We start from the raw sequence: 27,604 nt of genomic DNA, 5'->3' as shown, positions 1-27,604 counted from the left end.
GACCTGTTGCCACAAGAAAATGGCAACCAGTGAAGAACAAACACCATTGTAAATACAACCCATATATATGTTTATTTAGTTTCCCTTTGTACTTTAACTATTTGCACATAATATGACATTTGAAATGTCTTTATTCTTTTGGAACTTTTGTGAATGTAGTGTTTACTGTTAATGTTTATGTTTTATTAAACTTTTGTTTATTATCTACTTCACTTGCTTTGGCAATGTAGACACATGTTTTCCATACCAATAAAGCCCTTAAATCGAATTGAATTTAATTGAGAGAGAGCGAGTGAGAGACAGAGAGAGAGAGAAATTAGTAGAATTGGTGATATTGTTGAGAAGTATAGTGTACATTTAATTGGTTTGTTTCTACTTCCCTCCCTCTCTTCCCCCCTCTTCCTCCCCTCTTCCTCATCCTCCTCCTCCCTCACTTCTTCAGTAGTATCTCAGAAGCTCCTTTACTGTAGAGTCTGAAGGATCCGTCTCGTTGCTGGACCACCGTGGACATGGACTTACGCACAGAGTTAAAGGTATACACCTAGAGGAGGGAGAGAGGAAGGAGAGAGAGAGAGTTCACTGAGACAGTGTGTAACGCACTTTACATATTCTATAGTAACATCTACAGTAGACTACTGTAACACTCCATCTAGACTACTGTAACACTCCATCTAGACACCTGTAACACTCCATCTAGACTACTGTAACACTCCATCTAGACACCTGTAACACTCCATCTAGACTACTGTAACACTCCATCTAGACTACTGTAATACTCCATCTAGACACCTGTAACACTCCATCTAGACACCTGTAACACTCCATCTAGACTACTGTAACACTCCATCTAGACACCTGTAACACTCCATCTAGACTACTGTAACACTCCATCTAGACTACTGTAACACTCCATCTAGACTACTGTAACACTCCATCTAGACACCTGTAACACTCCATCTAGACTACTGTAACACTCCATCTAGACACTACTGTAACACTCCATCTAGACACCTGTAACACTCCATCTAGACTACTGTAACACTCCATCTAGACTACTGTAACACTCCATCTAGACACTACTGTAACACTCCATCTAGACACCTGTAACACTCCATCTAGACTACTGTAACACTCCATCTAAACTACTGTAACACTCCATCTAGACACCTGTAACACTCCATCTAGACTACTGTAACACTCCATCTAGACTAATGTAACACTCCATCTAGACTACTGTAACACTCCATCTGGACTACTGTAACACTCCATCTAGACTACTGTAACACTCCATCTAGACTACTGTAACACTCCATCTAGACTACTGTAACACTCCATCTAGACTACTGTAACACTCCATCTAGACTACTGTAACACTCCATCTAGACTACTGTAACACTCCATCTAGACTAATGTAACACTCCATCTAGACACTACTGTAACACTCCATCTAGACACCTGTAACACTCCATCTAGACTAATGTAACACTCCATCTAGACTACTGTAACACTCCATCTAGACTACTGTAACACTCCATCTAGACTACTGTAACACTCCATCTAGACTACTGTAACACTCCATCTAGACTACTGTAACACTCCATCTAGACTACTGTAACACTCCATCTAGACTACTGTAACACTCCATCTAGACTACTGTAACACTCCATCTAGACTACTGTAACACTCCATCTAGACACTACTGTAACACTCCATCTAGACACCTGTAACACTCCATCTAGACTAATGTAACACTCCATCTAGACTACTGTAACACTCCATCTAGACTACTGTAACACTCCATCTAGACTACTGTAACACTCCATCTAGACACCTGTAACACTCCATCTAGACTACTGTAACACTCCATCTAGACTACTGTAACACTCCATCTAGACACCTGTAACACTCCATCTAGACTACTGTAACACTCCATCTAGACTACTGTAACACTCCATCTAGACTACTGTAACACTCCATCTAGACACCTGTAACACTCCATCTGGACTACTGTAACACTCCATCTAGACTACTGTAACACTCCATCTAGACTACTGTAACACTCCATCTAGACTACTGTAACACTCCATCTAGACTACTGTAACACTCCATCTAGACTACTGTAACACTCCATCTAGACTACTGTAACACTCCATCTAGACTACTGTAACACTCCATCTAGACACCTGTAACACTCCATCTAGACTAATGTAACACTCCATCTAGACACCTGTAACACTCCATCTAGACTACTGTAACACTCCATCTAGACTACTGTAACACTCCATCTAGACTACTGTAACACTCCATCTATGCAGTATAATGTATATTTACAGTGCTTCGAAAAGTATTCAAACCACTTGACTTTTTACACATTTTGTTACGTTACAGCCTTTTTCTAAAATTGATTAAAGCGTTTTTTACCCTCATCAATGTACACACAATACCCGATGACGACAAAGCACAAACATTTTTTTTAAAAAGTTGAGTAAATGTATTAAAAATAAAAACTTAAATATCACTATTCGTAAGTAATCAGACCCTTTACTCAGTACTTAGTTGAAGAACCTCTGGCAGCGATTACAGCCTTGAGTCTTCTTGGGTATGATGCTACAAGCTTGGCACACCTGTATTTGGGGAGTTTCTCCCATTCTTCTCTGCAGATCCTCTCAAGCTTTTGCAACCGCACGGCAAGCGGTACCGGAGCGCCAAGTCTAGGACCAAAAGGCTCCTTAACAGCTTCTAGCAGTGGTGTAAAGAAGAGTGAAGAGGGGTCAAACCTGAACTAAAGACCCAGGTTTTAAAGCTGACAGTGTTTTTATATAATTGTATTTTGTTTTGAATCCTGCGGCTCTGTAGGACTAAATTGCTATGAGCATCGCTACCTGTCCTGGGATCCTGACAGATTCCATATAGGAGGAGAGCTAGCCTAGCTGGCTCGGCGGTCTCAAATGGAGGCCGCTATTGAACGTTGCACATTTGAACATCTTGGCCATGTTCTGTTATAATCTCCACCCGGCACAACCAGAAGAGGACTGGCCACCCCACATAGCCTGGTTCCTCTCTAGGTTTCTTCCTAGGTTTTGGCCTTTCTAGGGAGTTTTTCCTAGCCTCCCTGCTTCTACACCTGCATTGCTTGCTGTTTGGGGTTTTAGGCTGAGTTTCTGTACAGCACTTTGAGATATCAGCTGATGTATGAAGGGCTATATAAATACATTTGATTTGATTTGCAGGAGTTGAGTTTACTTTGCTTTGTTCCGGGACAATGTGGACCGCGTTGACTTTCAATGTAGCAACTGCTAGCTTGCGGAGGACTACAGGAGCAAAGTAGTTACACTTAGCAAGCAAGTAGCAAACCTGCATAAACTGGTGGGAATCCACACCCACCTACTTTTTATTTTTCTTCCACCCCAGTAGCCGGACGGCACTCTGGTCTGGTGGAAGTTTTACCTCCATGTCAACTCTCCACAGCCAACTTGCCAGTGCTAGGCTGGGTTCCATCCCCGAAGGGGTCTCCCCCTTTCCTGGAGAATGGAGCTGATCTCGACCCAATCAACCAGCCATGGAGGTACGTCACTCGCCGTAGAAGTCAAAGAAGGCGTCCCCTGGCAACGGGGTCTCCATGGAGATGTTGAGCCCTGAACTGACACAGACCAGAAACAGCTTTGCCACCCTGGATCCAGAGGTTCCGGCGCATTCTTCATTGGTGGATTCCCATTCACGATCTGAACCGGAGGTACCTGCGTCTTCGTCCGTGGTGGTTTACCAATCAAGATCTGATCCGGAGGTACCTGCGTCTTCGTCCGTGGTGGTTTACCAATCAAGATCTGATCCGGAGGTACCTGCGTCTTCGTCCGTGGTGGTTTACCAATCAAGATCTGATCCGGAGGTACCTGCGTCTTCGTCCGTGGTGGTTTACCAATCAAGATCTGATCCGGAGGTACCTGCGTCTTCGTCCGTGGTGGTTTACCAATCAAGATCTGATCCGGAGGTACCTGCGTCTTCGTCCGTGGTGGTTTACCAATCAAGATCTGATCCGGAGGTACCTGCGTCTTCGTCCGTGGTGGTTTACCAATCAAGATCTGATCCGGAGGTACCTGCGTCTTCATCCTCGGCTCTGTCTCCCTTTCCGGTGGCTTCTACCTCGGGTTCAGATCCTCGGAGCTCCCTGCCTCATCAGACCCTGAGGCTGCCTGAGAGACCGGCCCGTTCAACATCACCAGCATCATAGGCAGCTCTGTGGTGAGAAACATCTCGGTCCCCAAGGCAAAAACCCTGTGCTACCCAGGAGCACGAGTACAGGACAGCACAAGGCTGCTTCTGACTGTTCTACCACAGGAGCACGAGTACAGGACATAACAAGGCTGCTTCAGACTGTTCTACCACAGGAGCACGAGTACAGGACAGCACAAGGCTGCTTCAGACTGTCAGGAGGGCTAGCTCAGAACATTTGAAAATTGATTTTAAAGAACTGATTTTGACACCTTCTGGAAACAGAAGATTCTCTACAGGAATGACAGAGTCCATCCAAATCATCTTAGCTGCTGCTAATGGGGATCCATAAAAAATACTAATACAAATAGCCCCAAGCCATAAGACTGCTGAACAATTAATCAAATGGCCACCAGACCATTTACATTGACACCCCCCATTTGATTTTACACTGCTGCTACTCGCTGTTCATTGTTATGCATAGTCACACAACCTAAATGTACAAATTACCTTGACTAACCTGTACCCCTGCACATTGACCCGGTACCAGAACCCTCTGTACATAGCCTCGTTATTGTTATGTTGCTTTTTATAATTTTTTACTTTAGTTTATTTGGTAAATATTTTCTTAACTCTTTCTTTAACTGCATTGTTGGTTAAGGGCCTGTACGTAAGCATTTTACGGTAAGGTCTACTCTTGTTGTATTTGGCGGATGGGACAAATAAACTTTGATGTGATTTGATTTGAACTTTGCTGCACAGCTATTTTCAGGTCTTTCCAAAAATGTTTGATCAGGTTCAAGTCCGGGCTCTGCCAGGGCCAGTCAATTACATTCAGACTTGTTCCGAAGCCACTCCTGCGTTATTTTGCTGTGTGCTTAGGGTCGTTGTCCTGTTGGAAGATGAACCTTCGCCCCAGTCTGAGGTCCTGAGCGCTCTGGAGCAGGTTTTCATCAAGGATCTCTGTACTTTGCTCCGTTCATCTTTACCTCGATCCTGACTAGTCTCCCAGTCCCTGCTGCTGAAAAACAACCCCACATTATGATGCTGCCACCACCATGCTTCACCATAGGGACGGTGGCAGGTTTCCTCCAGAGGTAACGCTTGGCATTCAAGCCGAAAAGTTAAATCTTGGTTTAATCAGACCAGAGAATCTTGTTTCTCATGGTCTAAGAGTCATAAGGTGCCTTTTGACAAACTCCAAGCGGGCTGTCATGTGCCTTATACTGAGGAGTGGCTTCTGTCTGGCCACTCTACCATAAATACCTGGGACCTTCAATGCTGCAGAAATGTTTTGGTACCCTTCCCCAGATCTGTGCCTCGACACAATCCTGTCTCGGAGCTGTACGGACAATTCCTTCGACCTCATGGCTTGGTTTTTGCTCTGACATGCACTGTCAACTGCGGGACCTTATATAGACAGGTGTGTGCCTTTCCAAATCATGTCCAATCACTTGATTTTACCACATGTGGACTCCAATCAAGTTGTAGAAACATCTCAAGGATGATCAATAGAAACAGGATGCACCTGACCTCAATTTAGAGTCTCATAGCAAAGGGTCTGAATACTTATGTAAATAACGTACTTTCTGTTTTATATTTTTAACACATTTGTTTTCGCTTTGTCATTATGGGGTATTGTGATGTCATTATGGAGTATTGTGATGTCATTATGGGGTATTGTGATGTCATTATGGAGTATTGTAATGTCATTATGGGGTGTTGTGATGTTATTATGGGGTATTGCGATGTCATTATGGAGTATTGTGATGTCATTATGGGGTGTTGTGATGTCATTATGGGGTATTGTGATGTCATTATGGGGTATTGTGATGTCATTATGGGGTATTGTGATGTCATTATGGAGTATTGTGATGTCATTATGGAGTATTGTGATGTCATTATGGAGTATTGTAATGTCATTATGGGGTGTTGAGATGTTATTATGGAGTATTGTGATGTCATTATGGAGTATTGTGATGTCATTATGGAGTATTGTGATGTCATTATGGAGTATTGTGGTGTCATTATGGGGTATTGTGATGTCACTATGGGGTATTGTGATGTCATTATGGAGTATTGTGATGTCATTATGGAGTATTGTGGTGTCATTATGGGGTGTTGTGATGTTTTTATGGGGTATTGTGATGTCATTATGGAGTATTGTGATGTCATTATGGGGTGTTGTGATGTCATTATGGAGTATTGTGATGTCATTATGGGGTATTGTGATGTCATTGTGGGGTATTGTGATGTCATTATGGAGTATTGTGATGTCATTATGGGGTATTGTGATGTCATTTTGGGGTATTGTGATGGCATTATGGAGTATTGTGATGCCATTATAAGGTGATGTGATGTCATTATGGGGTGTTGTGATGTTATTATGGGGTATTGCGATGTCATTATGGAGTATTGTGATGTCATTATGGGGTGTTGTGATGTCATTATGGGGTATTGTGATGTCATTATGGGGTATTGTGATGTCATTATGGGGTATTGTGATGTCATTATGGGGTATTGTGATGTCATTGTGGGGTGTTGTGATGTCATTATGGGGTGTTTTGTGTGTAGACTGATGAGGAATTATTTTTATTCAATCCATTGTAGAATAAGGCTGTAATGTAACAAATTGTGGAAAAATTCAGAGGTCTGAATACTTTCCGAAGGCGCCGTACAGTAAGAGGATGTAATATCATACCTTATACTATGTAATATCATACCTTATAATAAAATAATATGTAATGTCATACCTTATATTACAATAATATGTAATGTCATACCTTATAATAAAATAATATGTAATGTCATACCTTATACTATGTAATATCATACCTTATAATAAAATAATATGTAATATCATACCTTATATTATAATAATATGTAATGTCATACCTTATATTATAATAATATGTAATGTCATACCTTATATTATAATAATATGTAATGTCATACCTTATATTATAATAATATGTAATGTCATACCTTATATTATAATAATATGTAATGTCATACCTTATATTATAATAATATGTAATGTCATACCTTATATTATAATAATATGTCATGTCATACCTTATAATAAAATAATATGTAATGTCATACCTTATAATAAAATAATATGTAATATCATACCTTATAATATAATAATATGTCATGTCATACCTTATAATAAAATAATATGTAATGTCATACCTTATAATATAATAATATGTAATGTCATACCTTATAATATAATAATATGTAATGTCATACCTTATAATAAAATAATATGTAATGTCATACCTTATAATATAATAATATGTAATGTCATACCTTATAATATAATAATATGTAATGTCATACCTTATAATATAATAATATGTCATGTCATACCTTATAATAAAATAATATGTAATGTCATACCTTATAATATAATAATATGTAATGTCATACCTTATAATATAATAATATGTAATGTCATAGTATAGTTGTTATCTTATAATATAATAATATGTAATAACTAACCTTGTATAGTTTTTAAATGTAATAATAAATAACCTAATAACTGATGTAATAACTGACCTTGTTGTAGTTGTTACCTTGTAATATAATAACCTAATAACTGATGTAATAACTGACCCTGTTGTAGTTGTTACCTTGTAATATAATAACCTAATAACTGATGTAATAACTGACCTTGTTGTAGTTGTTACCTTGTAATATAATAACCTAATAACTGATGTAATAACTGACCCTGTTGTAGTTGTTACCTTGTAATATAATAACCTAATAACTGATGTAATAACTGACCCTGTTGTAGTTGTTACCTTGTAATATAATAACCTAATAATTGATGTAATAACTGACCTTGTTGTAGTTGTTACCTTGTAATATAATAACCTAATAAGTGATGTAATAACTGACCTTGTTGTAGTTGTTACCTTGTAATATAATAACATAATAACTGATGTAATAACTGACCTTGTAGAGTTGTATAGAATTGAAATAGGTCCTGCATACTGATGAATGTGTTTGTTTTTCATGACCCTGTTTTCTTTCTGCTTCCGTTTTGGATTTATATTGATGTGTGTATTTTCTGTAAATCAGAGCTCACCTGTAAAAGAGACCTTTTGTCTCAGTATGAATACCTGGTAAAATAATCGGAATGCAGTTGTTAGATGATAATAATGTTAGGTGTATTTAAACTAACCTTGAACAGCTGTTCCTCAGGGACCCGGTCTCGGACAGCGCTGTAGTCTTGCTGTAGGTCCAGAACGAAGCCCAGCAGGCCACACTCTGTCTTGTTCCCCACCTGCTTAGCTAGACCCCCCTCCTGGTCTGCAGGCTGGGGGGGGAGTAAACATGTATTATTAGTATTGACCAACAAATACTGTCTGTCTCTCAGTCTCAGTGTTGGTGTCAGTCTCTTGTCTTTTTCTCTGTCTCTCAGTCTCAGTGTTGGTGTCAGTCTCTTGTCTTTTTCTCTGTCTCTCAGTCTCAGTGTTGGTGTCAGTCTCTTGTCTATTTCTCTGTCTCTCAGTGTTGGTGTCAGTCTCTTGTCTATTTCTCTGTCTCTCAGTGTTGGTGTCAGTCTCTTGTCTATTTCTCTGTCTCTGTCACTCAGTCTCAGTGTTGGTGTCAGTCTCTTGTCTATTTCTCTGTCTCTCAGTGTTGGTGTCAGTCTCTTGTCTATTTCTCTGTCTCTCAGTGTTGGTGTCAGTCTCTTGTCTATTTCTTTGTCTCTGTCTCTCAGTCTCAGTGTTGGTGTCAGTCTCTTGTCTATTTCTCTGTCTCTGTCTCTCAGTCTCAGTGTTGTTGTCAGTCTCTTGTCTATTTCTCTGTCTCTCAGTGTTGGTGTCAGTTTATTGTCTATTTATCTGTCTCTCAGTCTCAGTGTTGGTGTCAGTCTCTTGTCTATTTCTCTCTCTCAGTGTTGGTGTCAGTCTCTTGTCTATTTCTCTGTCTCTCAGTGTTGGTGTCAGTCTGTTGTCTATTTCTCTGTCTCTCAGTGTTGGTGTCAGTCTCTTGTCTATTTCTCTGTCTCTCAGTGTTGGTGTCAGTCTCTTGTCTATTTCTCTGTCTCTGTCACTCTCAGTGTTGGTGTCAGTCTCTTGTCTATTTCTCTGTCTCAGTGTTGGTGTCAGTCTCTTGTCTATTTCTCTGTCTCTGTCTCTCAGTCTCAGTGTTGGTGTCAGTCTCTTGTCTATTTCTCTGTCTCTGTCTCTCAGTGTTGGTGTCAGTCTCTTGTCTTTTTCTCTGTCTCTGTCTCTCAGTCTCGGTGTTGGTGTCAGTCTCTTGTATTTTTCTCTGTCTCTGTCACTCAGTCGCAGTGTTAGTGTCAGTCTCTTGTCTATTTCTCCGTCTGTCAGTCTCAGTGTTAGTGTCAGTCTCTTGTCTATTTCTCTGTCTCTGTCTCTCAGTCTCAGTGTTGGTGTCAGTCTCTTGTCTTTTTCTCTGTCTCTGTCTCTCAGTCTCAGTGTTGGTGTCAGTCTCTTGTCTTTTTCTCTGTCTCTGTCACTCAGTCTCAGTGTTAGTGTCAGTCTCTTGTCTATTTCTTCTTCTGTCAGTCTCAGTGTTAGTTTCAGTCTCTTGTCTATTTCTCTGTCTCTCAGTGTTGGTGTCAGTCTCTTGTCTTTTTCTCTGTCTCTGTCTCTCAGTCTCAGTGTTGGTGTCAGTCTCTTGTCTATTTCTCTGTCTCTCAGTGTTAGTGTCAGTCTCTTGTCTATTTCTCTGTCACTCAGTCTCAGTGTTGGTGTCAGTCTCTTGTCTATTTCTCCATCTGCCAGTCTCAGTGTTGGTGTCAGTCTCTTGTATTTTTCTCTGTCTCTCAGTCTCAGTGTTGGTGTCAGTCTCTTGTCTATTTCTCTGTCTGTCAGTCTCAGTGTTTGTGTCAGTCTCCTGTCTATTTCTCCATCTGTCAGTCTCAGTGTTGGTGTCAGTCTCTTGTCTATTTCGCTGTCACTCAGTCTCAGTGTTGGTGTCAGTATCTTGTCTTTTTCCCAGTCTCTGTCTCTCAGTCTCAGTGTTGGTGTCAGTCTCTTGTCTATTTCTCAGTCTCAGTGTTGGTGTCAGTCTCTTGTCTATTTCTCTGTCTCTCAGTGTTGGTGTCAGTCTCTTGTCTATTTCTCTGTCTCTGTCACTCAGTCTCAGTGTTGGTGTCAGTCTCTTGTCTATTTCTCCATCTGTCAGTCTCAGTGTTGGTGTCAGTCTCTTGTCTATTTCTCTGTCTCTCAGTGTTGGTGTCAGTCTCTTGTCTATTTCTCTGTCTCTGTCACTCTCAGTGTTGGTGTCAGTCTCTTGTCTATTTCTCTGTCTCAGTGTTGGTGTCAGTCTCTTGTCTATTTCTCTGTCTCTGTCTCTCAGTCTCAGTGTTGGTGTCAGTCTCTTGTCTATTTCTCTGTCTCTGTCTCTCAGTGTTGGTGTCAGTCTCTTGTCTTTTTCTCTGTCTCTGTCTCTCAGTCTCAGTGTTGGTGTCAGTCTCTTGTATTTTTCTCTGTCTCTGTCACTCAGTCGCAGTGTTAGTGTCAGTCTCTTGTCTATTTCTCCGTCTGTCAGTCTCAGTGTTAGTGTCAGTCTCTTGTCTATTTCTCTGTCTCTGTCTCTCAGTCTCAGTGTTGGTGTCAGTCTCTTGTCTTTTTCTCTGTCTCTGTCTCTCAGTCTCAGTGTTGGTGTCAGTCTCTTGTCTTTTTCTCTGTCTCTGTCACTCAGTCTCAGTGTTAGTGTCAGTCTCTTGTCTATTTCTTCTTCTGTCAGTCTCAGTGTTAGTTTCAGTCTCTTGTCTATTTCTCTGTCTCTCAGTGTTGGTGTCAGTCTCTTGTCTTTTTCTCTGTCTCTGTCTCTGTCTCAGTGTTGGTGTCAGTCTCTTGTCTATTTCTCTGTCTCTCAGTGTTGGTGTCAGTCTCTTGTCTATTTCTCTGTCACTCAGTCTCAGTGTTGGTGTCAGTCTCTTGTCTATTTCTCCATCTGCCAGTCTCAGTGTTGGTGTCAGTCTCTTGTATTTTTCTCTGTCTCTCAGTCTCAGTGTTGGTGTCAGTCTCTTGTCTATTTCTCTGTCTGTCAGTCTCAGTGTTTGTGTCAGTCTCTTGTCTATTTCTCCATCTGTCAGTCTCAGTGTTGGTGTCAGTCTCTTGTCTATTTCGCTGTCACTCAGTCTCAGTGTTGGTGTCAGTATCTTGTCTTTTTCCCAGTCTCTGTCTCTCAGTCTCAGTGTTGGTGTCAGTCTCTTGTTTATTTCTCAGTCTCAGTGTTGGTGTCAGTCTCTTGTCTATTTCTCTGTCTCTCAGTGCTGGTGTCAGTCTCTTGTCTATTTCTCTGTCTCTGTCACTCAGTCTCAGTGTTGTTGTCAGTCTCTTGTCTATTTCTCTGTCTCTCAGTGTTGGTGTCAGTTTCTTGTCTATTTATCTGTCTATGTCTCAGTGTTGGTGTCAGTCTCTTGTCTATTTCTCTCTCTCAGTGTTGGTGTCAGTCTCTTGTCTATTTCTCTGTCTCTCAGTGTTGGTGTCAGTCTGTTGTCTATTTCTCTGTCTCTCAGTGTTGGTGTCAGTCTCTTGTCTATTTCTCTGTCTCTCAGTGTTGGTGTCAGTCTCTTGTCTATTTCTCTGTCTCTGTCACTCTCAGTGTTGGTGTCAGTCTCTTGTCTATTTCTCTGTCTCAGTGTTGGTGTCAGTCTCTTGTCTATTTCTCTGTCTCTGTCTCTCAGTGTTGGTGTCAGTCTCTTGTCTTTTTCTCTGTCTCTGTCTCTCAGTATCGGTGTTGGTGTCAGTCTCTTGTATTTTTCTCTGTCTCTGTCACTCAGTCGCAGTGGTAGTGTCAGTCTCTTGTCTATTTCTCCGTCTGTCAGTCTCAGTGTTAGTGTCAGTCTCTTGTCTATTTCTCTGTCTCTGTCTCTCAGTCTCAGTGTTGGTGTCAGTCTCTTGTCTTTTTCTCTGTCTCTGTCTCTCAGTCTCAGTGTTGGTGTCAGTCTCTTGTCTTTTTCTCTGTCTCTGTCACTCAGTCTCAGTGTTAGTGTCAGTCTCTTGTCTATTTCTTCTTCTGTCAGTCTCAGTTTCAGTCTCTTGTCTATTTCTCTGTCTCTCAGTGTTGGTGTCAGTCACTTGTCTTTTTCTCTGTCTCTGTCTCTCAGTCTCAGTGTTGGTGTCAGTCTCTTGTCTATTTCTCTGTCTCTCAGTGTTGGTGTCAGTCTCTTGTCTATTTCTCTGTCACTCAGTCTCAGTGTTGGTGTCAGTCTCTTGTCTATTTCTCCATCTGCCAGTCTCAGTGTTGGTGTCAGTCTCTTGTATTTTTCTCTGTCTCTCAGTCTCAGTGTTGGTGTCAGTCTCTTGTCTATTTCTCTGTCTGTCAGTCTCAGTGTTTGTATCAGTCTCTTGTCTATTTCTCCATCTGTCAGTCTCAGTGTTGGTGTCAGTCTCTTGTCTATTTCGCTGTCACTCAGTCTCAGTGTTGGTGTCAGTATCTTGTCTTTTTCCCAGTCTCTGTCTCTCAGTCTCAGTGTTGGTGTCAGTCTCTTGTCTATTTCTCTGTCTCTCAGTGTTGGTGTCAGTCTCTTGTCTATTTCTCTGTCTCTGTCACTCAGTGTTGGTGTCAGTCTCTTGTCTATTTCTCTGTCTCAGTGTTGGTGTCAGTCTCTTGTCTATTTCTCTGTCTCTGTCTCTCAGTCTCAGTGTTGGTGTCAGTCTCTTGTCTATTTCTCTGTCTCTGTCTCTCAGTGTTGGTGTCAGTCTCTTGTCTTTTTCTCTGTCTCTGTCTCTCAGTCTCAGTGTTGGTGTCAGTCTCTTGTCTATTTCTCTGTCTCTCAGTGTTAGTGTCAGTCTCTTGTCTATTTCTCTGTCACTCAGTCTCAGTGTTGGTGTCAGTCTCTTGTCTATTTCTCCATCTGCCAGTCTCAGTGTTGGTGTCAGTCTCTTGTATTTTTCTCTGTCTCTCAGTCTCAGTGTTGGTGTCAGTCTCTTGTCTATTTCTCTGTCTGTCAGTCTCAGTGTTTGTGTCAGTCTCTTGTCTATTTCTCCATCTGTCAGTCTCAGTGTTGGTGTCAGTCTCTTGTCTATTTCGCTGTCACTCAGTCTCAGTGTTGGTGTCAGTATCTTGTCTTTTTCCCAGTCTCTGTCTCTCAGTCTCAGTGTTGGTGTCAGTCTCTTGTCTATTTCTCAGTCTCAGTGTTGGTGTCAGTCTCTTGTCTATTTCTCTGTCTCTCAGTGTTGGTGTCAGTCTCTTGTCTATTTCTCTGTCTCTGTCACTCAGTCTCAGTGTTGGTGTCAGTCTCTTGTCTATTTCTCCATCTGTCAGTCTCAGTGTTGGTGTCAGTCTCTTGTCTATTTCTCTGTCTCTCAGTGTTGGTGTCAGTCTCTTGTCTATTTCTCTGTCTCTGTCACTCTCAGTGTTGGTGTCAGTCTCTTGTCTATTTCTCTGTCTCAGTGTTGGTGTCAGTCTCTTGTCTATTTCTCTGTCTCTGTCTCTCAGTCTCAGTGTTGGTGTCAGTCTCTTGTCTATTTCTCTGTCTCTGTCTCTCAGTGTTGGTGTCAGTCTCTTGTCTTTTTCTCTGTCTCTGTCTCTCAGTCTCAGTGTTGGTGTCAGTCTCTTGTCTATTTCTCTGTCTCTCAGTGTTAGTGTCAGTCTCTTGTCTATTTCTCTGTCACTCAGTCTCAGTGTTGGTGTCAGTCTCTTGTCTATTTCTCCATCTGCCAGTCTCAGTGTTGGTGTCAGTCTCTTGTATTTTTCTCTGTCTCTCATTCTCAGTGTTGGTGTCAGTCTCTTGTCTATTTCTCTGTCTGTCAGTCTCAGTGTTGGTGTCAGTCTCTTGTCTATTTCGCTGTCACTCAGTCTCAGTGTTGGTGTCAGTATCTTGTCTTTATCCCAGTCTCTGTCTCTCAGTCTCAGTGTTGGTGTCAGTCTCTTGTCTATTTCTCAGTCTCAGTGTTGGTGTCAGTCTCTTGTCTATTTCTCTGTCTCTCAGTGTTGGTGTCAGTCTCTTGTCTATTTCTCTGTCTCTGTCACTCAGTCTCAGTGTTGGTGTCAGTCTCTTGTCTATTTCTCCATCTGTCAGTCTCAGTGTTGGTGTCAGTCTCTTGTCTATTTCTCTGTCTCTCAGTGTTGGTGCCAGTCTCTTGTCTATTTCTCTGTCTCTGTCACTCTCAGTGTTGGTGTCAGTCTCTTGTCTATTTCTCTCTCTCAGTGTTGGTGTCAGTCTCTTGTCTATTTCTCTGTCTCTGTCTCTCAGTCTCAGTGTTGGTGTCAGTCTCTTGTCTATTTCTCTGTCTCTGTCTCTCAGTGTTGGTGTCAGTCTCTTGTCTTTTTCTCTGTCTCTGTCTCTCAGTCTCAGTGTTGGTGTCAGTCTCTTGTATTTTTCTCTGTCTCTGTCACTCAGTCGCAGTGTTAGTGTCAGTCTCTTGTCTATTTCTCCGTCTGTCAGTCTCAGTGTTAGTGTCAGTCTCTTGTCTATTTCTCTGTCTCTGTCTCTCAGTCTCAGTGTTGGTGTCAGTCTCTTGTCTTTTTCTCTGTCTCTGTCTCTCAGTCTCAGTGTTGGTGTCAGTCTCTTGTCTTTTTCTCTGTCTCTGTCACTCAGTCTCAGTGTTAGTGTCAGTCTCTTGTCTATTTCTTCTTCTGTCAGTCTCAGTGTTAGTTTCAGTCTCTTGTCTATTTCTCTGTCTCTCAGTGTTGGTGTCAGTCTCTTGTATTTTTCTCTGTCTCTGTCTCTGTCTCAGTGTTGGTGTCAGTCTCTTGTCTATTTCTCTGTCTCTCAGTGTTGGTGTCAGTCTCTTGTCTATTTCTCTGTCACTCAGTCTCAGTGTTGGTGTCAGTCTCTTGTCTATTTCTCCATCTGCCAGTCTCAGTGTTGGTGTCAGTCTCTTGTATTTTTCTCTGTCTCTCAGTCTCAGTGTTGGTGTCAGTCTCTTGTCTATTTCTCTGTCTGTCAGTCTCAGTGTTTGTGTCAGTCTCTTGTCTATTTCTCTGTCTCTCAGTGTTGGTGTCAGTCTCTTGTCTATTTCTCTGTCTCTCAGTGTTGGTGTCAGTCTCTTGTCTATTTCTCTGTCTCTGTCACTCAGTCTCAGTGTTGGTGTCAGTCTCTTGTCTATTTCTCCATCTGTCAGTCTCAGTGTTGGTGTCAGTCTCTTGTCTATTTCTCAGTCTCTCAGTGTTGGTGTCAGTCTCTTGTCTATTTCTCTGTCTCTGTCACTCTCAGTGTTGGTGTCAGTCTCTTGTCTATTTCTCAGTCTCAGTGTTGGTGTCAGTCTCTTGTCTATTTCTCTGTCTCTGTCTCTCAGTGTTGGTGTCAGTCTCTTGTCTTTTTCTCTGTCTCTGTCTCTCAGTCTCAGTGTTGGTGTCAGTCTCTTGTATTTTTCTCTGTCTCTGTCACTCAGTCGCAGTGTTAGTGTCAGTCTCTTGTCTATTTCTCCGTCTGTCAGTCTCAGTGTTAGTGTCAGTCTCTTGTCTATTTCTCTGTCTCTGTCTCTCAGTCTCAGTGTTCGTGTCAGTCTCTTGTCTTTTTCTCTGTCTCTGTCACTCAGTCTCAGTGTTAGTGTCAGTCTCTTGTCTATTTCTTCTTCTGTCAGTCTCAGTGTTAGTTTCAGTCTCTTGTCTATTTCTCTGTCTCTCAGTGTTGGTGTCAGTCTCTTGTCTTTTTCTCTGTCTCTGTCTCTCAGTCTCAGTGTTGGTGTCAGTCTCTTGTCTATTTCTCTGTCTCTCAGTGTTGGTGTCAGTCTCTTGTCTATTTCTCTGTCACTCAGTCTCAGTGTTGGTGTCAGTCTCTTGTCTATTTCTCCATCTGCCAGTCTCAGTGTTGGTGTCAGTCTCTTGTATTTTTCTCTGTCTCTCAGTCTCAGTGTTGGTGTCAGTCTCTTGTCTATTTCTCTGTCTGTCAGTCTCAGTGTTTGTGTCAGTCTCTTGTCTATTTCTCCATCTGTCAGTCTCAGTGTTGGTGTCAGTCTCTTGTCTATTTCGCTGTCACTCAGTCTCAGTGTTGGTGTCAGTATCTTGTCTTTTTCCCAGTCTCTGTCTCTCAGTCTCAGTGTTGGTGTCAGTCTCTTGTTTATTTCTCAGTCTCAGTGTTGGTGTCAGTCTCTTGTCTATTTCTCTGTCTCTCAGTGCTGGTGTCAGTCTCTTGTCTATTTCTCTGTCTCTGTCACTCAGTCTCAGTGTTGGTGTCAGTCTCTTGTCTATTTCTCCATCTGTCAGTCTCAGTGTTGTTGTCAGTCTCTTGTCTATTTCTCTGTCTCTCAGTGTTGGTGTCAGTTTCTTGTCTATTTATCTGTCTCTGTCTCAGTGTTGGTGTCAGTCTCTTGTCTATTTCTCTCTCTCAGTGTTGGTGTCAGTCTCTTGTCTATTTCTCTGTCTCTCAGTGTTGGTGTCAGTCTGTTGTCTATTTCTCTGTCTCTCCGTGTTGGTGTCAGTCTCTTGTCTATTTCTCTGTCTCTCAGTGTTGGTGTCAGTCTCTTGTCTATTTCTCTGTCTCTGTCACTCTCAGTGTTGGTGTCAGTCTCTTGTCTATTTCTCTGTCTCAGTGTTGGTGTCAGTCTCTTGTCTATTTCTCTGTCTCTGTCTCTCAGTCTCAGTGTTGGTGTCAGTCTCTTGTCTATTTCTCTGTCTCTGTCTCTCAGTGTTGGTGTCAGTCTCTTGTCTTTTTCTCTGTCTCTGTCTCTCAGTCTCGGTGTTGGTGTCAGTCTCTTGTATTTTTCTCTGTCTCTGTCACTCAGTTGCAGTGGTAGTGTCAGTCTCTTGTCTATTTCTCCGTCTGTCAGTCTCAGTGTTAGTGTCAGTCTCTTGTCTATTTCTCTGTCTCTGTCTCTCAGTCTCAGTGTTGGTGTCAGTCTCTTGTCGTTTTCTCTGTCTCTGTCTCTCAGTCTCAGTGTTGGTGTCAGTCTCTTGTCTTTTTCTCTGTCTCTGTCACTCAGTCTCAGTGTTAGTGTCAGTCTCTTGTCTATTTCTTCTTCTGTCAGTCTCAGTTTCAGTCTCTTGTCTATTTCTCTGTCTCTCAGTGTTGGTGTCAGTCTCTTGTCTTTTTCTCTGTCTCTGTCTCTCAGTCTCAGTGTTGGTGTCAGTCTCTTGTCTATTTCTCTGTCTCTCAGTGTTAGTGTCAGTCTCTTGTCTATTTCTCAGTCTCAGTGTTGGTGTCAGTCTCTTGTCTATTTCTCTGTCTCTCAGTGTTGGTGTCAGTCTCTTGTCTATTTCTCTGTCTCTGTCACTCTCAGTGTTGGTGTCAGTCTCTTGTCTATTTCTCTGTCTCAGTGTTGGTGTCAGTCTCTTGTCTATTTCTCTGTCTCTGTCTCTCAGTCTCAGTGTTGGTGTCAGTCTCTTGTCTATTTCTCTGTCTCTGTCTCTCAGTGTTGGTGTCAGTCTCTTGTCTTTTTCTCTGTCTCTGTCTCTCAGTCTCAGTGTTGGTGTCAGTCTCTTGTCTATTTCTCTGTCTCTCAGTGTTAGTGTCAGTCTCTTGTCTATTTCTCTGTCACTCAGTCTCAGTGTTGGTGTCAGTCTCTTGTCTATTTCTCCATCTGCCAGTCTCAGTGTTGGTGTCAGTCTCTTGTATTTTTCTCTGTCTCTCAGTCTCAGTGTTGGTGTCAGTCTCTTGTCTATTTCTCTGTCTGTCAGTCTCAGTGTTTGTGTCAGTCTCTTGTCTATTTCTCCATCTGTCAGTCTCAGTGTTGGTGTCAGTCTCTTGTCTATTTCGCTGTCACTCAGTCTCAGTGTTGGTGTCAGTATCTTGTCTTTTTCCCAGTCTCTGTCTCTCAGTCTCAGTGTTGGTGTCAGTCTCTTGTCTATTTCTCAGTCTCAGTGTTGGTGTCAGTCTCTTGTCTATTTCTCTGTCTCTCAGTGTTGGTGTCAGTCTCTTGTCTATTTCTCTGTCTCTGTCACTCAGTCTCAGTGTTGGTGTCAGTCTCTTGTCTATTTCTCCATCTGTCAGTCTCAGTGTTGGTGTCAGTCTCTTGTCTATTTCTCAGTCTCTCAGTGTTGGTGTCAGTCTCTTGTCTATTTCTCTGTCTCTGTCACTCTCAGTGTTGGTGTCAGTCTCTAGTCTATTTCTCAGTCTCAGTGTTGGTGTCAGTCTCTTGTCTATTTCTCTGTCTCTGTCTCTCAGTGTTGGTGTCAGTCTCTTGTCTTTTTCTCTGTCTCTGTCTCTCAGTCTCAGTGTTGGTGTCAGTCTCTTGTATTTTTCTCTGTCTCTGTCACTCAGTCGCAGTGTTAGTGTCAGTCTCTTGTCTATTTCTCCGTCTGTCAGTCTCAGTGTTAGTGTCAGTCTCTTGTCTATTTCTCTGTCTCTGTCTCTCAGTCTCAGTGTTCGTGTCAGTCTCTTGTCTTTTTCTCTGTCTCTGTCACTCAGTCTCAGTGTTAGTGTCAGTCTCTTGTCTATTTCTTCTTCTGTCAGTCTCAGTGTTAGTTTCAGTCTCTTGTCTATTTCTCTGTCTCTCAGTGTTGGTGTCAGTCTCTTGTCTTTTTCTCTGTCTCTGTCTCTCAGTCTCAGTGTTGGTGTCAGTCTCTTGTCTATTTCTCTGTCTCTCAGTGTTGGTGTCAGTCTCTTGTCTATTTCTCTGTCACTCAGTCTCAGTGTTGGTGTCAGTCTCTTGTCTATTTCTCCATCTGCCAGTCTCAGTGTTGGTGTCAGTCTCTTGTATTTTTCTCTGTCTCTCAGTCTCAGTGTTGGTGTCAGTCTCTTGTCTATTTCTCTGTCTGTCAGTCTCAGTGTTTGTGTCAGTATCTTGTCTTTTTCCCAGTCTCTGTCTCTCAGTCTCAGTGTTGGTGTCAGTCTCTTGTCTATTTCTCAGTCTCAGTGTTGGTGTCAGTCTCTTGTCTATTTCTCTGTCTTTCAGTGTTGGTGTCAGTCTCTTGTCTATTTCTCTGTCTCTGTCACTCAGTCTCAGTGTTGGTGTCAGTCTCTTGTCTATTTCTCCATCTGTCAGTCTCAGTGTTGGTGTCAGTCTCTTGTCTATTTCTCTGTCTCACAGTGTTGGTGTCAGTCTCTTGTCTATTTCTCTGTCTCTCAGTCTCAGTGTTGATGTCAGTCTCTTCTCTATTTCTCTGTCTCTGTCTCTCAGTCTCAGTGTTGGTGTCAGTCTCTTGTCTATTTCTCTGTCTATCAGTGTTGGTGTCAGTTTCTTGTCTATTTCTCTGTCTCTCAGTCTCAGTGTTGGTGTCAGTCTCTTGTCTATTTCTCTGTCTCTCAGTCTCAGTGTTGGTGTCAGTCTCTTGTGTATTTCTCTGTCTCTCAGTGTTGGTGTCAGTTTCTTGTCTATTTCTCTGTCTCTCAGTCTCAGTGTTGGTGTCAGTCTCTTGTCTATTTCTCTGTCTCTCAGTGTTGGTGTCAGTATCTTGTCTATTTCTTTGTCTCTCAGTGTTGGTGTCAGTCTCTTGTCTATTTCTCTGTCTCTGTCACTCAGTCTCAGTGTTTGTGTCAGTCTCTTGTCTATCTCTCCGTCTGTCAGTCTCAGTGTTGCTGTCAGTCTCTTGTCTATTTCTCTGTATCTCAGTCTCAGTGTTGGTGTCAGTCTCTTGTCTTTTTCTCTGTCTCTGTCTCTCAGTCTCAGTATTGGTGTCAGTCTCTTGTCTTTTTCTCTGTCTCTGTTACTCAGTGTTAGTGTCCTGTGTGAATCTAAGTGTGCGTTCTCTAATTCTCTCCTTCTCTCTTTCTCTCTCTCGGAGGACCTGAGCCCTAGGACCATGCCCCAGGACTACCTGACATGATGACTCCTTGCTGTTCCCAGTCCACCTGGCTGTGCTGCTGCTCCAGTTTCAACTGTTCTGCCTTATTATTATTCGACCATGCTGATCATTTATGAACATTTGAACATCTTGGCCATGTTCTGTTATAATCTCCACCCGGCACAGCCAGAAGAGGACTGGCCATCCCACATATGCTCTCTCTAATTCTCTCTTTCTTTCTCTCTCTCGGAGGACCTGAGCCCTAGGACCATGCCCCAGGAATACCTGACATGATGACTCCTTGCTGTCCCCAGTCCACCTGACTGTGCTGCTGCTCCAGTTTCAACTATTCTGCCTTATTATTATTCGACCATGCTGGTCATTTATGAACATTTGAACATCTTGACCATGTTTTGTTATAATCTCCACCCGGCACAGCCAGAAGAGGACTGGCCACCCCACATAGCCTGGTTCCTCTCTAGGTTTCTTCCTAGGTTTTGGCCTTTCTAGGGAGTTTTTCCTAGCCACCGTGCTTCTTCACCTGCATTGCTTGCTGTTTGGGGTTTTAGGCTGGGTTTCTGTACAGCACTTTGAGATATCAGCTGATGTACGAAGGGCTATATAAAATAAATTTGATTGATTGATTGATTGATAGTGTCAGTCTCTTGTCTATTTCTCCGTCTGTCAGTCTCAGTGTTGGTGTCAGTCTCTTGTCTATTTCTCTGTCTCTGTCTCAGTGTTGGTGTCAGTCTCTTGTCTTTTTCTCTGTCTCTGTTACTCAGTGTTAGTGTCAGCCTCTTGTCTATTTCTCCGTCTGTCAGTGTCAGTGTTGGTGTCAGTCTCTTGTCTATTTCTCTGTCTATGTCTCTCAGTCTCAGTGTTGGTGTCAGTCTCTTGTCTATTTCTCTGTCTCTGTCGCTCAGTGTTGGTGTCAGTCTCTTGTCTATTTCTCTGTCTCTCAGTGTTGGTGTCAGTCTCTTGTTTATTTCTCTGTCTCTCAGTGTTGGTGTCAGTCTCTTGTCTATTTCTCTGTCTCTGTCACTAAGTCTCAGTGTTGGTGTCAGTCTCTTGTCTATTTCTCTGTCTCTGTCTCTCAGTCTCAGTGTTGGTGTCAGTCTCTTGTCTTTTTCTCTGTCTCTGTCTCTCAGTCTCAGTGTTGGTGTCAGTCTCTTGTCTATTTCTCTGTCTCTGTCGCTCATTGTTGATGTCAGTCTCTTGTCTTTTTCTCTGTCTCTGTCTCTCAGTCTCAGTGTCAGTCTGTCCCTATCTCCTCCCTTCCACCCCCCGTCCCTCTCTGCACCATGATCTTGGATGTGTAGGCACTGTTGATAGCGATGGCGTTGACCAGTAGTTCTAGAGTCTTGGGGTTGACCTGTTCTGGTTCCGGAACTGACCGGTGGTGCTGGTCACCTACAAACACACAAGACACACTTTACTACTGGGACACTGTGTGTGTGTGTGTGTGTGTGTGTGTGTGTGTGTGTGTGTGTGTGTGTGTGTGTGTGTGTGTGTGTGTGTGTGTGTGTGTGTGTGCGTGCGTGCGTGCGTGCGTGCGTTACCTAGGAAGGTCTGTACGACAGTCATACGGTTGGTGGTCAGAGTGCCGGTCTTGTCGGAGCAGATGGCCGTAGCGTTCCCCATCGTCTCACACGCATCCAGGTGGCGAACCAGGTTATTATCCTTCATCATTTTCTACAGGAGGAGAGAGGAGGGAGGAACACCTGCCGACTAGGGTTAGCTAAAATGGTAAAACTACCAGTTGGGTCAACAGCTCTGAGCAATGCAACGGACCTAACACCTTAGAATTTTTTTAATATTTTAAAATATTTTTTTAAGTACAATTGTAACATCTAAAGGTTAGACAGATCAATCTAAGTAAAATCATTTTCAAAAACAGAACCAGGTTTTAAAAAACAAATGGAAGTATAAAGGTAGTTTTGTTCCTACCCTAAAAAGCGGTTAAATACGTGTAAAAATGAAAGTGTTTCATGAGTTTTCTTATAGCTCCTGGATATAGGACAAACACTTCAGAACCTTGTTTCTTATGATTTAGTTTTACACGTAAAGGGGTCCTACAAGTCTAAATCAAATAGCTAAATAATTCATAGTATGACCATCTTCAAAACAATCCCATTCGTCACTTTAGAACCCCCCCTTAGACCCCCCACTCTCAACGTCACCTTAGACCCCCCCCCTCAACGTCACTTTAGACCCCCCCCTCTCAACGTCACCTTAGACCCTCCCCTCTCAACGTCACCTTAGACCCCCCCCCTCAACGTCACTTTAGACCCCCCCCTCTCAACGTCACCTTAGACCCCCCCTCTCAACGTCACCTTAGACCCCCTCTCAACGTCACCTAAGACCCCCCTCTCAACATCACCTTAGACCCTCCCCTCTCAACGTCACCTTAGACCCCCCCCCTCAACGTCACTTTAGACCCCCCCCTCTCAACGTCACCTCAGACCCCCCCTCTCAACGTCACCTAAGACCCCCCTCTCAACATCACCTTAGACCCTCCCCCTCTCAACATCACCTTAGACCCCCCCCTCTCAACATCACCTTCGACCCCCCCCCTTCTCAACGTCACCTTAGACCCCCCCCTCAACATCACCTTAGACCCCCCCTCTCAACATCACCTTAGACCCCCCCTCTCAACATCACCTTAGACCCCCCCTCTCAACATCACCTTAGACCCCCCCTCTCAACATCACCTTAGACCCCCCCTCTCAACATCACCTTAGACCCCCCCACATTTCTCCAGCATGGCCACAAAATGGTTGCTCACAGTAATAAACCAACAGCATCGACACCACACAGCCTATACACTATGTGTCTCTTTATCTTTATCAGTTACACAATATTAATTAAATTCCCAATCTGACCCTCAAACCATCACGGTCACCTAATAATCCCCAGTTTACAATTGGCTCATTCATCCCCCTCCTCTCCCCTGTAACTATTCCCCAGGTCGTTGCAGCAAATGAGACTGTGTTCTCAGTCAACTTACCTGGTAAAATAACGGATAAATTAAAAAAAGTTTGTTATTTTTTCCCTTATCACCCTTACTAAGGGAGGACATGAAGGAAATGTATGTTTAGGCTGTACAGCGTTGTTGCTGTTGGTTTATTCCTGTGAGCAACCATTTTGTGGCCATGCTGTCTTGAATAAATATTTGGGGTCGATGGTTCTGTATGATACGTGTTGAGTTTGACCGTCAGTGAGTTTATTCGTGTGACAATCTTCAAGATGTTCATTATGTCCAGGCAGTTTATTGGCAGCGCCCTCCAATAAGGTGACTGTCATTTGTATTTCTAAAATATATATTTTTTTATACAGTGCATTCAGAGATTATTCAGACCCCTTGACTTTTCACACATTTTGTTACGTTACAGCCTAATTCTAAAATTAATTACATTGTTTTTTTCCCTTCTATCTACACACAATACCCCAAAATGACAAAGCAAAAACAGGTTTTTAGAGATTTTAGCAAAGTTATTAAAAATAAAAAGCTGAAATGTCCTTTTTTTTCCATAAGTATTCAGACCCTTTACTCAGGACCTTGTTCAGCACCTTTGGCAGCAATTACAGTCTTGAGTCTTCTTGGGTATGGCGCTACAAACTTCGCACACCTGTATTTGGGGAGTTTCTCCCATTCTTTAAAGCAGATCCTCTCAAGCTCTGTCAGGTTGGATGGGGAGCATCACTGCACAGCTATTTTCAGTTATCTTCAGAGATGTTCGATTGGGATCAAGTCCGGGCTCTGGCTGGGCACTCAAGGACATTCAATAGACTTGCCCCGAAGCAACTCCTGCTTCTTGGCTGTGTGTTTAGGGCTGTTGTCCTGTTGGAAGGTGAACCTTCTCCCCACTCTGAGGTCCTGAGTGGTCTGGGGCAGATTTTCATCAAGGATCGCTCTGTACTTTGCTCTGTTCATCTTTGCCTCGATCCTGACTAGTCTCCCAGTCCCTGCCGAGTTCAATCTTGGTTTCATCAGACCAGAGAATCTTGTTTCTCCTGGTCTGAGAGTCCTTTAAAGGCCTTTGTTTTAGAGGATAGATCAGCTTTAATACTGCAGATAGATTGTAGCTTCCATCAATGTAATTGTCTGCATCACTTCCAATCCCCCATATATTTTTTGCAAATATCATACATACATATACACACATACAGTTGAAGTCGGAAGTTTACATACACCTCAGCCAAATCTATTTAAACTCGGTTTTTCACAATTCCTGACATTTAATCATAGTAAAAATTCCCTGTCTTAGGTCAGTTAGGATCACCACTTTATTTTAAGAATGTGAAATGTCAGTATAATCGCAGTGAGAATGATTTATTTCAGCTTTTATTTCTTTCATCACATTCAGAGTGTGCCAGAAGTTTACATTCACTCGTATTTGGTAGCATTGCCTTTAAATTGTTTAACTTGGGGCAAATGTTCCGGGTAGCCTTCCACAAGCTTTCCACAATAAGATGGGTGAATTTTACCTGCTGTTGTTGTGCTAGCTGATTAGCTGTTGTTGTCTCTCCTGCTGTTTTAGCTAGCTCTCCCAATCAACACCTGTGATTACTTTATGCCTCGCTGTATGTCTCTCTCAAATGTCAATATGCCTTGTATACTGTTGTTCAGGTTAGTTATCATTGTTTTAGTTTACAATAGACCCCCTAGTTCCACTCTTCATACCTCTGATACCTCCTTTGTCCCACCTCCCACACATGCGATGACCTCACCCATTACAACCAGCATGTCCAGAGATACAACCTCTCTTATCATCACCCAGTGCCTGGGCTTACCTCCGCTGTACCCGCACCCCACCATACCCCTGTCTGCGCATTATGCCCTGAATATACTCTACCTTGCCCAGAAATCTGCTCCTTTTATTCTTTGTCCCCAACGCTCTAGGCGACCAGTTTTGATAGTCTTTAGTCGCACCCTCATCCTACTCCTCCTCTGTTCCGCGGGTGATGTGGAGGTAAACCCAGGCACTGCATGTCTCCAGGCACCCTCATTTGTTGACTTCTGTGATTGAAAAAGCCTTGGTTTCATGCATGTAAACATCAGAAGCCTCCTCCCTAAGTTTGTTTTACTCACTGCTTTAGCACACTCTGCCAACCCTGATGTCCTTGCTGTGTCTGAATCCTGGCTTAGGAAGGCCACCAAAAATTCTGAGATTTCCACACCCAACTATAACATTTTCCGTCAAGATAGAACTGCCAAAGGGGGAGGAGTTGCAGTCTCCTGCAGAGATAGCCTGCAAAGTAATGTCATACTTTCCAGGTCCATACCCAAACAGTTCGAACTTCTAATTTTAAAAATGAATCTCTCCAGAAACAAGTCTCTCACTGCTGCCGCCTGCTACCGACCCCCCTCAGCTCCCAACTGTGCCCTGGACACCATTTGTGAATTGACTGCCCCCCATCTAGCTTCAGAGTTTGTTTTGTTAGGTGACCTAAACTGGGATATGCATAACACCCCGGCAGTCCTACAATCTAAGCTAGATGCCCTCAATCTCACACAAATCACCAAGGAACCCACCAGGTACAACCCTAAATCTGTAAACAAGGGCACCCTCATAGATGTCATCCTGACCAACTGGCCCTCCAAATACACCTCCGCTGTCTTCAACCAGGATCTCAGCGATCACTGCCTCATTGCCTGTATCCGCTCATCACTGTCAAACGCTCCCTAAAACACTTCTGCGAGCAGGCCTTTCTAATCGACCTGGCCCGAGTATCCTGGAAGGATATTGACCTCATCCCGTCAGTCGAGGATGCCTGGTCATTCTTTAAAAGTAACTTCCTCACCATTTTAGATAAGCATGCTCCATTCAAAAAATGCAGAACTAAGAACAGATATAGCCCTTGGTTCACCCCAGACCTGACTGCCCTCGACCAGCACAAAAACATCCTGTGGCGGACTGCATCGAATAGTCTCCGCGATATGCAACTGTTCAGGGAAGTCAGGAACCAATACACGCAGTCAGTCAGGAAAGCAAAGGCCAGCTTCTTCAGGCAGAAATTTGCATCCTGTAGCTCTAACTCCAAAAAGTTCTGGGACACTGTAAAGTCCATGGAGAACAAGAGCACCTCCTCCCAGCTGCCCACTGCACTGAGGCTAGGTAACACGGTCACCACCGATAAATTCATGATTATCGAAAACTTCAACAAGCATTTCTCAACGGCTGGCCATGCCTTCCTCCTGGCTACTCCAACCTCGGCCAACAGCTCCACCCCCCCCCCCCACCCCCCGCAGCTACTCGCCCAAGCCTCTCCAGGTTCTCCTTTACCCAAATCCAGATAGCAGATGTTCTGAAAGAGCTGCAAAACAAATCAGCTGGGCTTGACAATCTGGACCCTCTATTTCTGAAACTATCCGCCGCCATTGTCGCAACCCCTATTACCAGCCTGTTCAACCTCTCTTTCATATCGTCTGAGATCCCCAAGGATTGGAAAGCTGCCGCAGTCATCCCCCTCTTCAAAGGGGGAGACACCCTGGACCCAAACTGTTACAGACCTATATCCATCCTGCCCTGCCTATCTATCTAAGGTCTTCGAAAGCCAAGTCAACAAACAGGTCACTGACCATCTCGAATTCTACTGTGCAGCCATCTTCATCGACCTGGCCAAGGCTTTCGACTCTGTCAATCACCATATTCTTATCGGCAGACTCAGTAGCCTCGGTTTTTCTAATGGCTGCCTTGCCTGGTTCACCAACTACTTTGCAGACAGAGTTCAGTGTGTCAAATCAGAGGGCATGTTATCCGGTCCTCTGGAAGTCTCTCTGGGGGTGCCACAGGGTTCAATTCTCGGGCCGACTCTTTTCTCTGTATATATCAATGATGTCGCTCTTGCTGCTGGTGATTCCCTGATCCACCTCTACGTAGATGACACCATTCTATATAATTCGGGCCTTTCCTTGGACTCTGTGCTATCTAACCTCCAAACAAGCTTCAATGCCATACAACACTCCTTCCGTGGCCTCCAACTGCTCTTAAACGCTAGTAAAACCAAATGCATGCTTTTCAACCGTTCGCTGCCTACACCCACACGCCCGACTAGCATCACCACCCTGGATGGTTCCGACCTAGAATATGTGGACATCTATAAGTACCTAGGTGTCTGGCTAGACTGTAAACTCTCCTTCCAGACTCATATCAAACATCTCCAATCTAAAATCAAATCTAGAGTCGGCTTTCTATTCCGCAACAAAGCCTCCTTCACTCACGTCGCCAAACTTACCCTAGTAAAACTGACTATCCTACCGATCCTCGACTTCGGCGATGTCATCTACAAAATAGCTTCCAATACTCTACTCAGCAAACTGGATGCAGTTTATCACAGTGCCATCCGTTTTGTTACTAAAGCACCTTATGCCACCCACCACTGCGACCTGTATGCTCTAGTCGGCTGGCCCTCGCTACATATTCGTCGCCAGACCCACTGGCTCCAGGTCATCTACAAGTCCATGCTAGGTAAAGCTCCGCCTTATCTCAGTTCACTGGTCACGATGGCAACACCCACCCGTAGCACGCGCTCCAGCAGGTGTATCTCACTGATCATCCCTAAAGCCAACACCTAATTTGGCCGCCTTTCGTTCCAGTTCTCTGCTGCCTGTGACTGGAACGAATTGCAAAAATCGCTGAAGTTGGAGACTTTTATCTCCCTCACCAACTTCAAACATCTGCTATCTGAGCAGCAAACCGATCGCTGCAGCTGTACATAGTCTATCGGTAAATAGCCCACCCATTTTTACCTACCTCATCCCCATACTGTTTATATTTATTTTACT

At 43.3% G+C, this 27,604-nt stretch overlaps 1 protein-coding gene across 2 annotated transcripts in view; it reads right to left on the bottom strand.

Moving 5' to 3' along the window:
- LOC110515266 (plasma membrane calcium-transporting ATPase 2) overlaps window positions 1–27,604 on the bottom strand; it is a 158,518-nt gene that overhangs the window by 39,232 nt on the left and 91,682 nt on the right. For both annotated transcript variants that reach the window (XM_090204070.1, XM_090204071.1), the window contains exons 12-15: window positions 21,375–21,507; window positions 21,116–21,225; window positions 8,402–8,536; window positions 435–541 (exon numbers count right to left, since the gene is read on the bottom strand). In XM_090204070.1, the coding sequence (XP_090060196.1) occupies window positions 435–541; window positions 8,402–8,536; window positions 21,116–21,225; window positions 21,375–21,507 (485 nt within the window). The remainder of the gene's footprint in view (window positions 1–434; window positions 542–8,401; window positions 8,537–21,115; window positions 21,226–21,374; window positions 21,508–27,604) is intronic.

The sequence above is a fragment of the Oncorhynchus mykiss genome, chromosome 16 (genome assembly GCF_057628025.1).
Source record: "Oncorhynchus mykiss isolate SJ-2025 chromosome 16, ASM5762802v1, whole genome shotgun sequence".
Classification (NCBI taxonomy): domain Eukaryota; kingdom Metazoa; phylum Chordata; class Actinopteri; order Salmoniformes; family Salmonidae; genus Oncorhynchus; species Oncorhynchus mykiss.
This window is presented reverse-complemented; position numbering and strand designations above follow the sequence as displayed.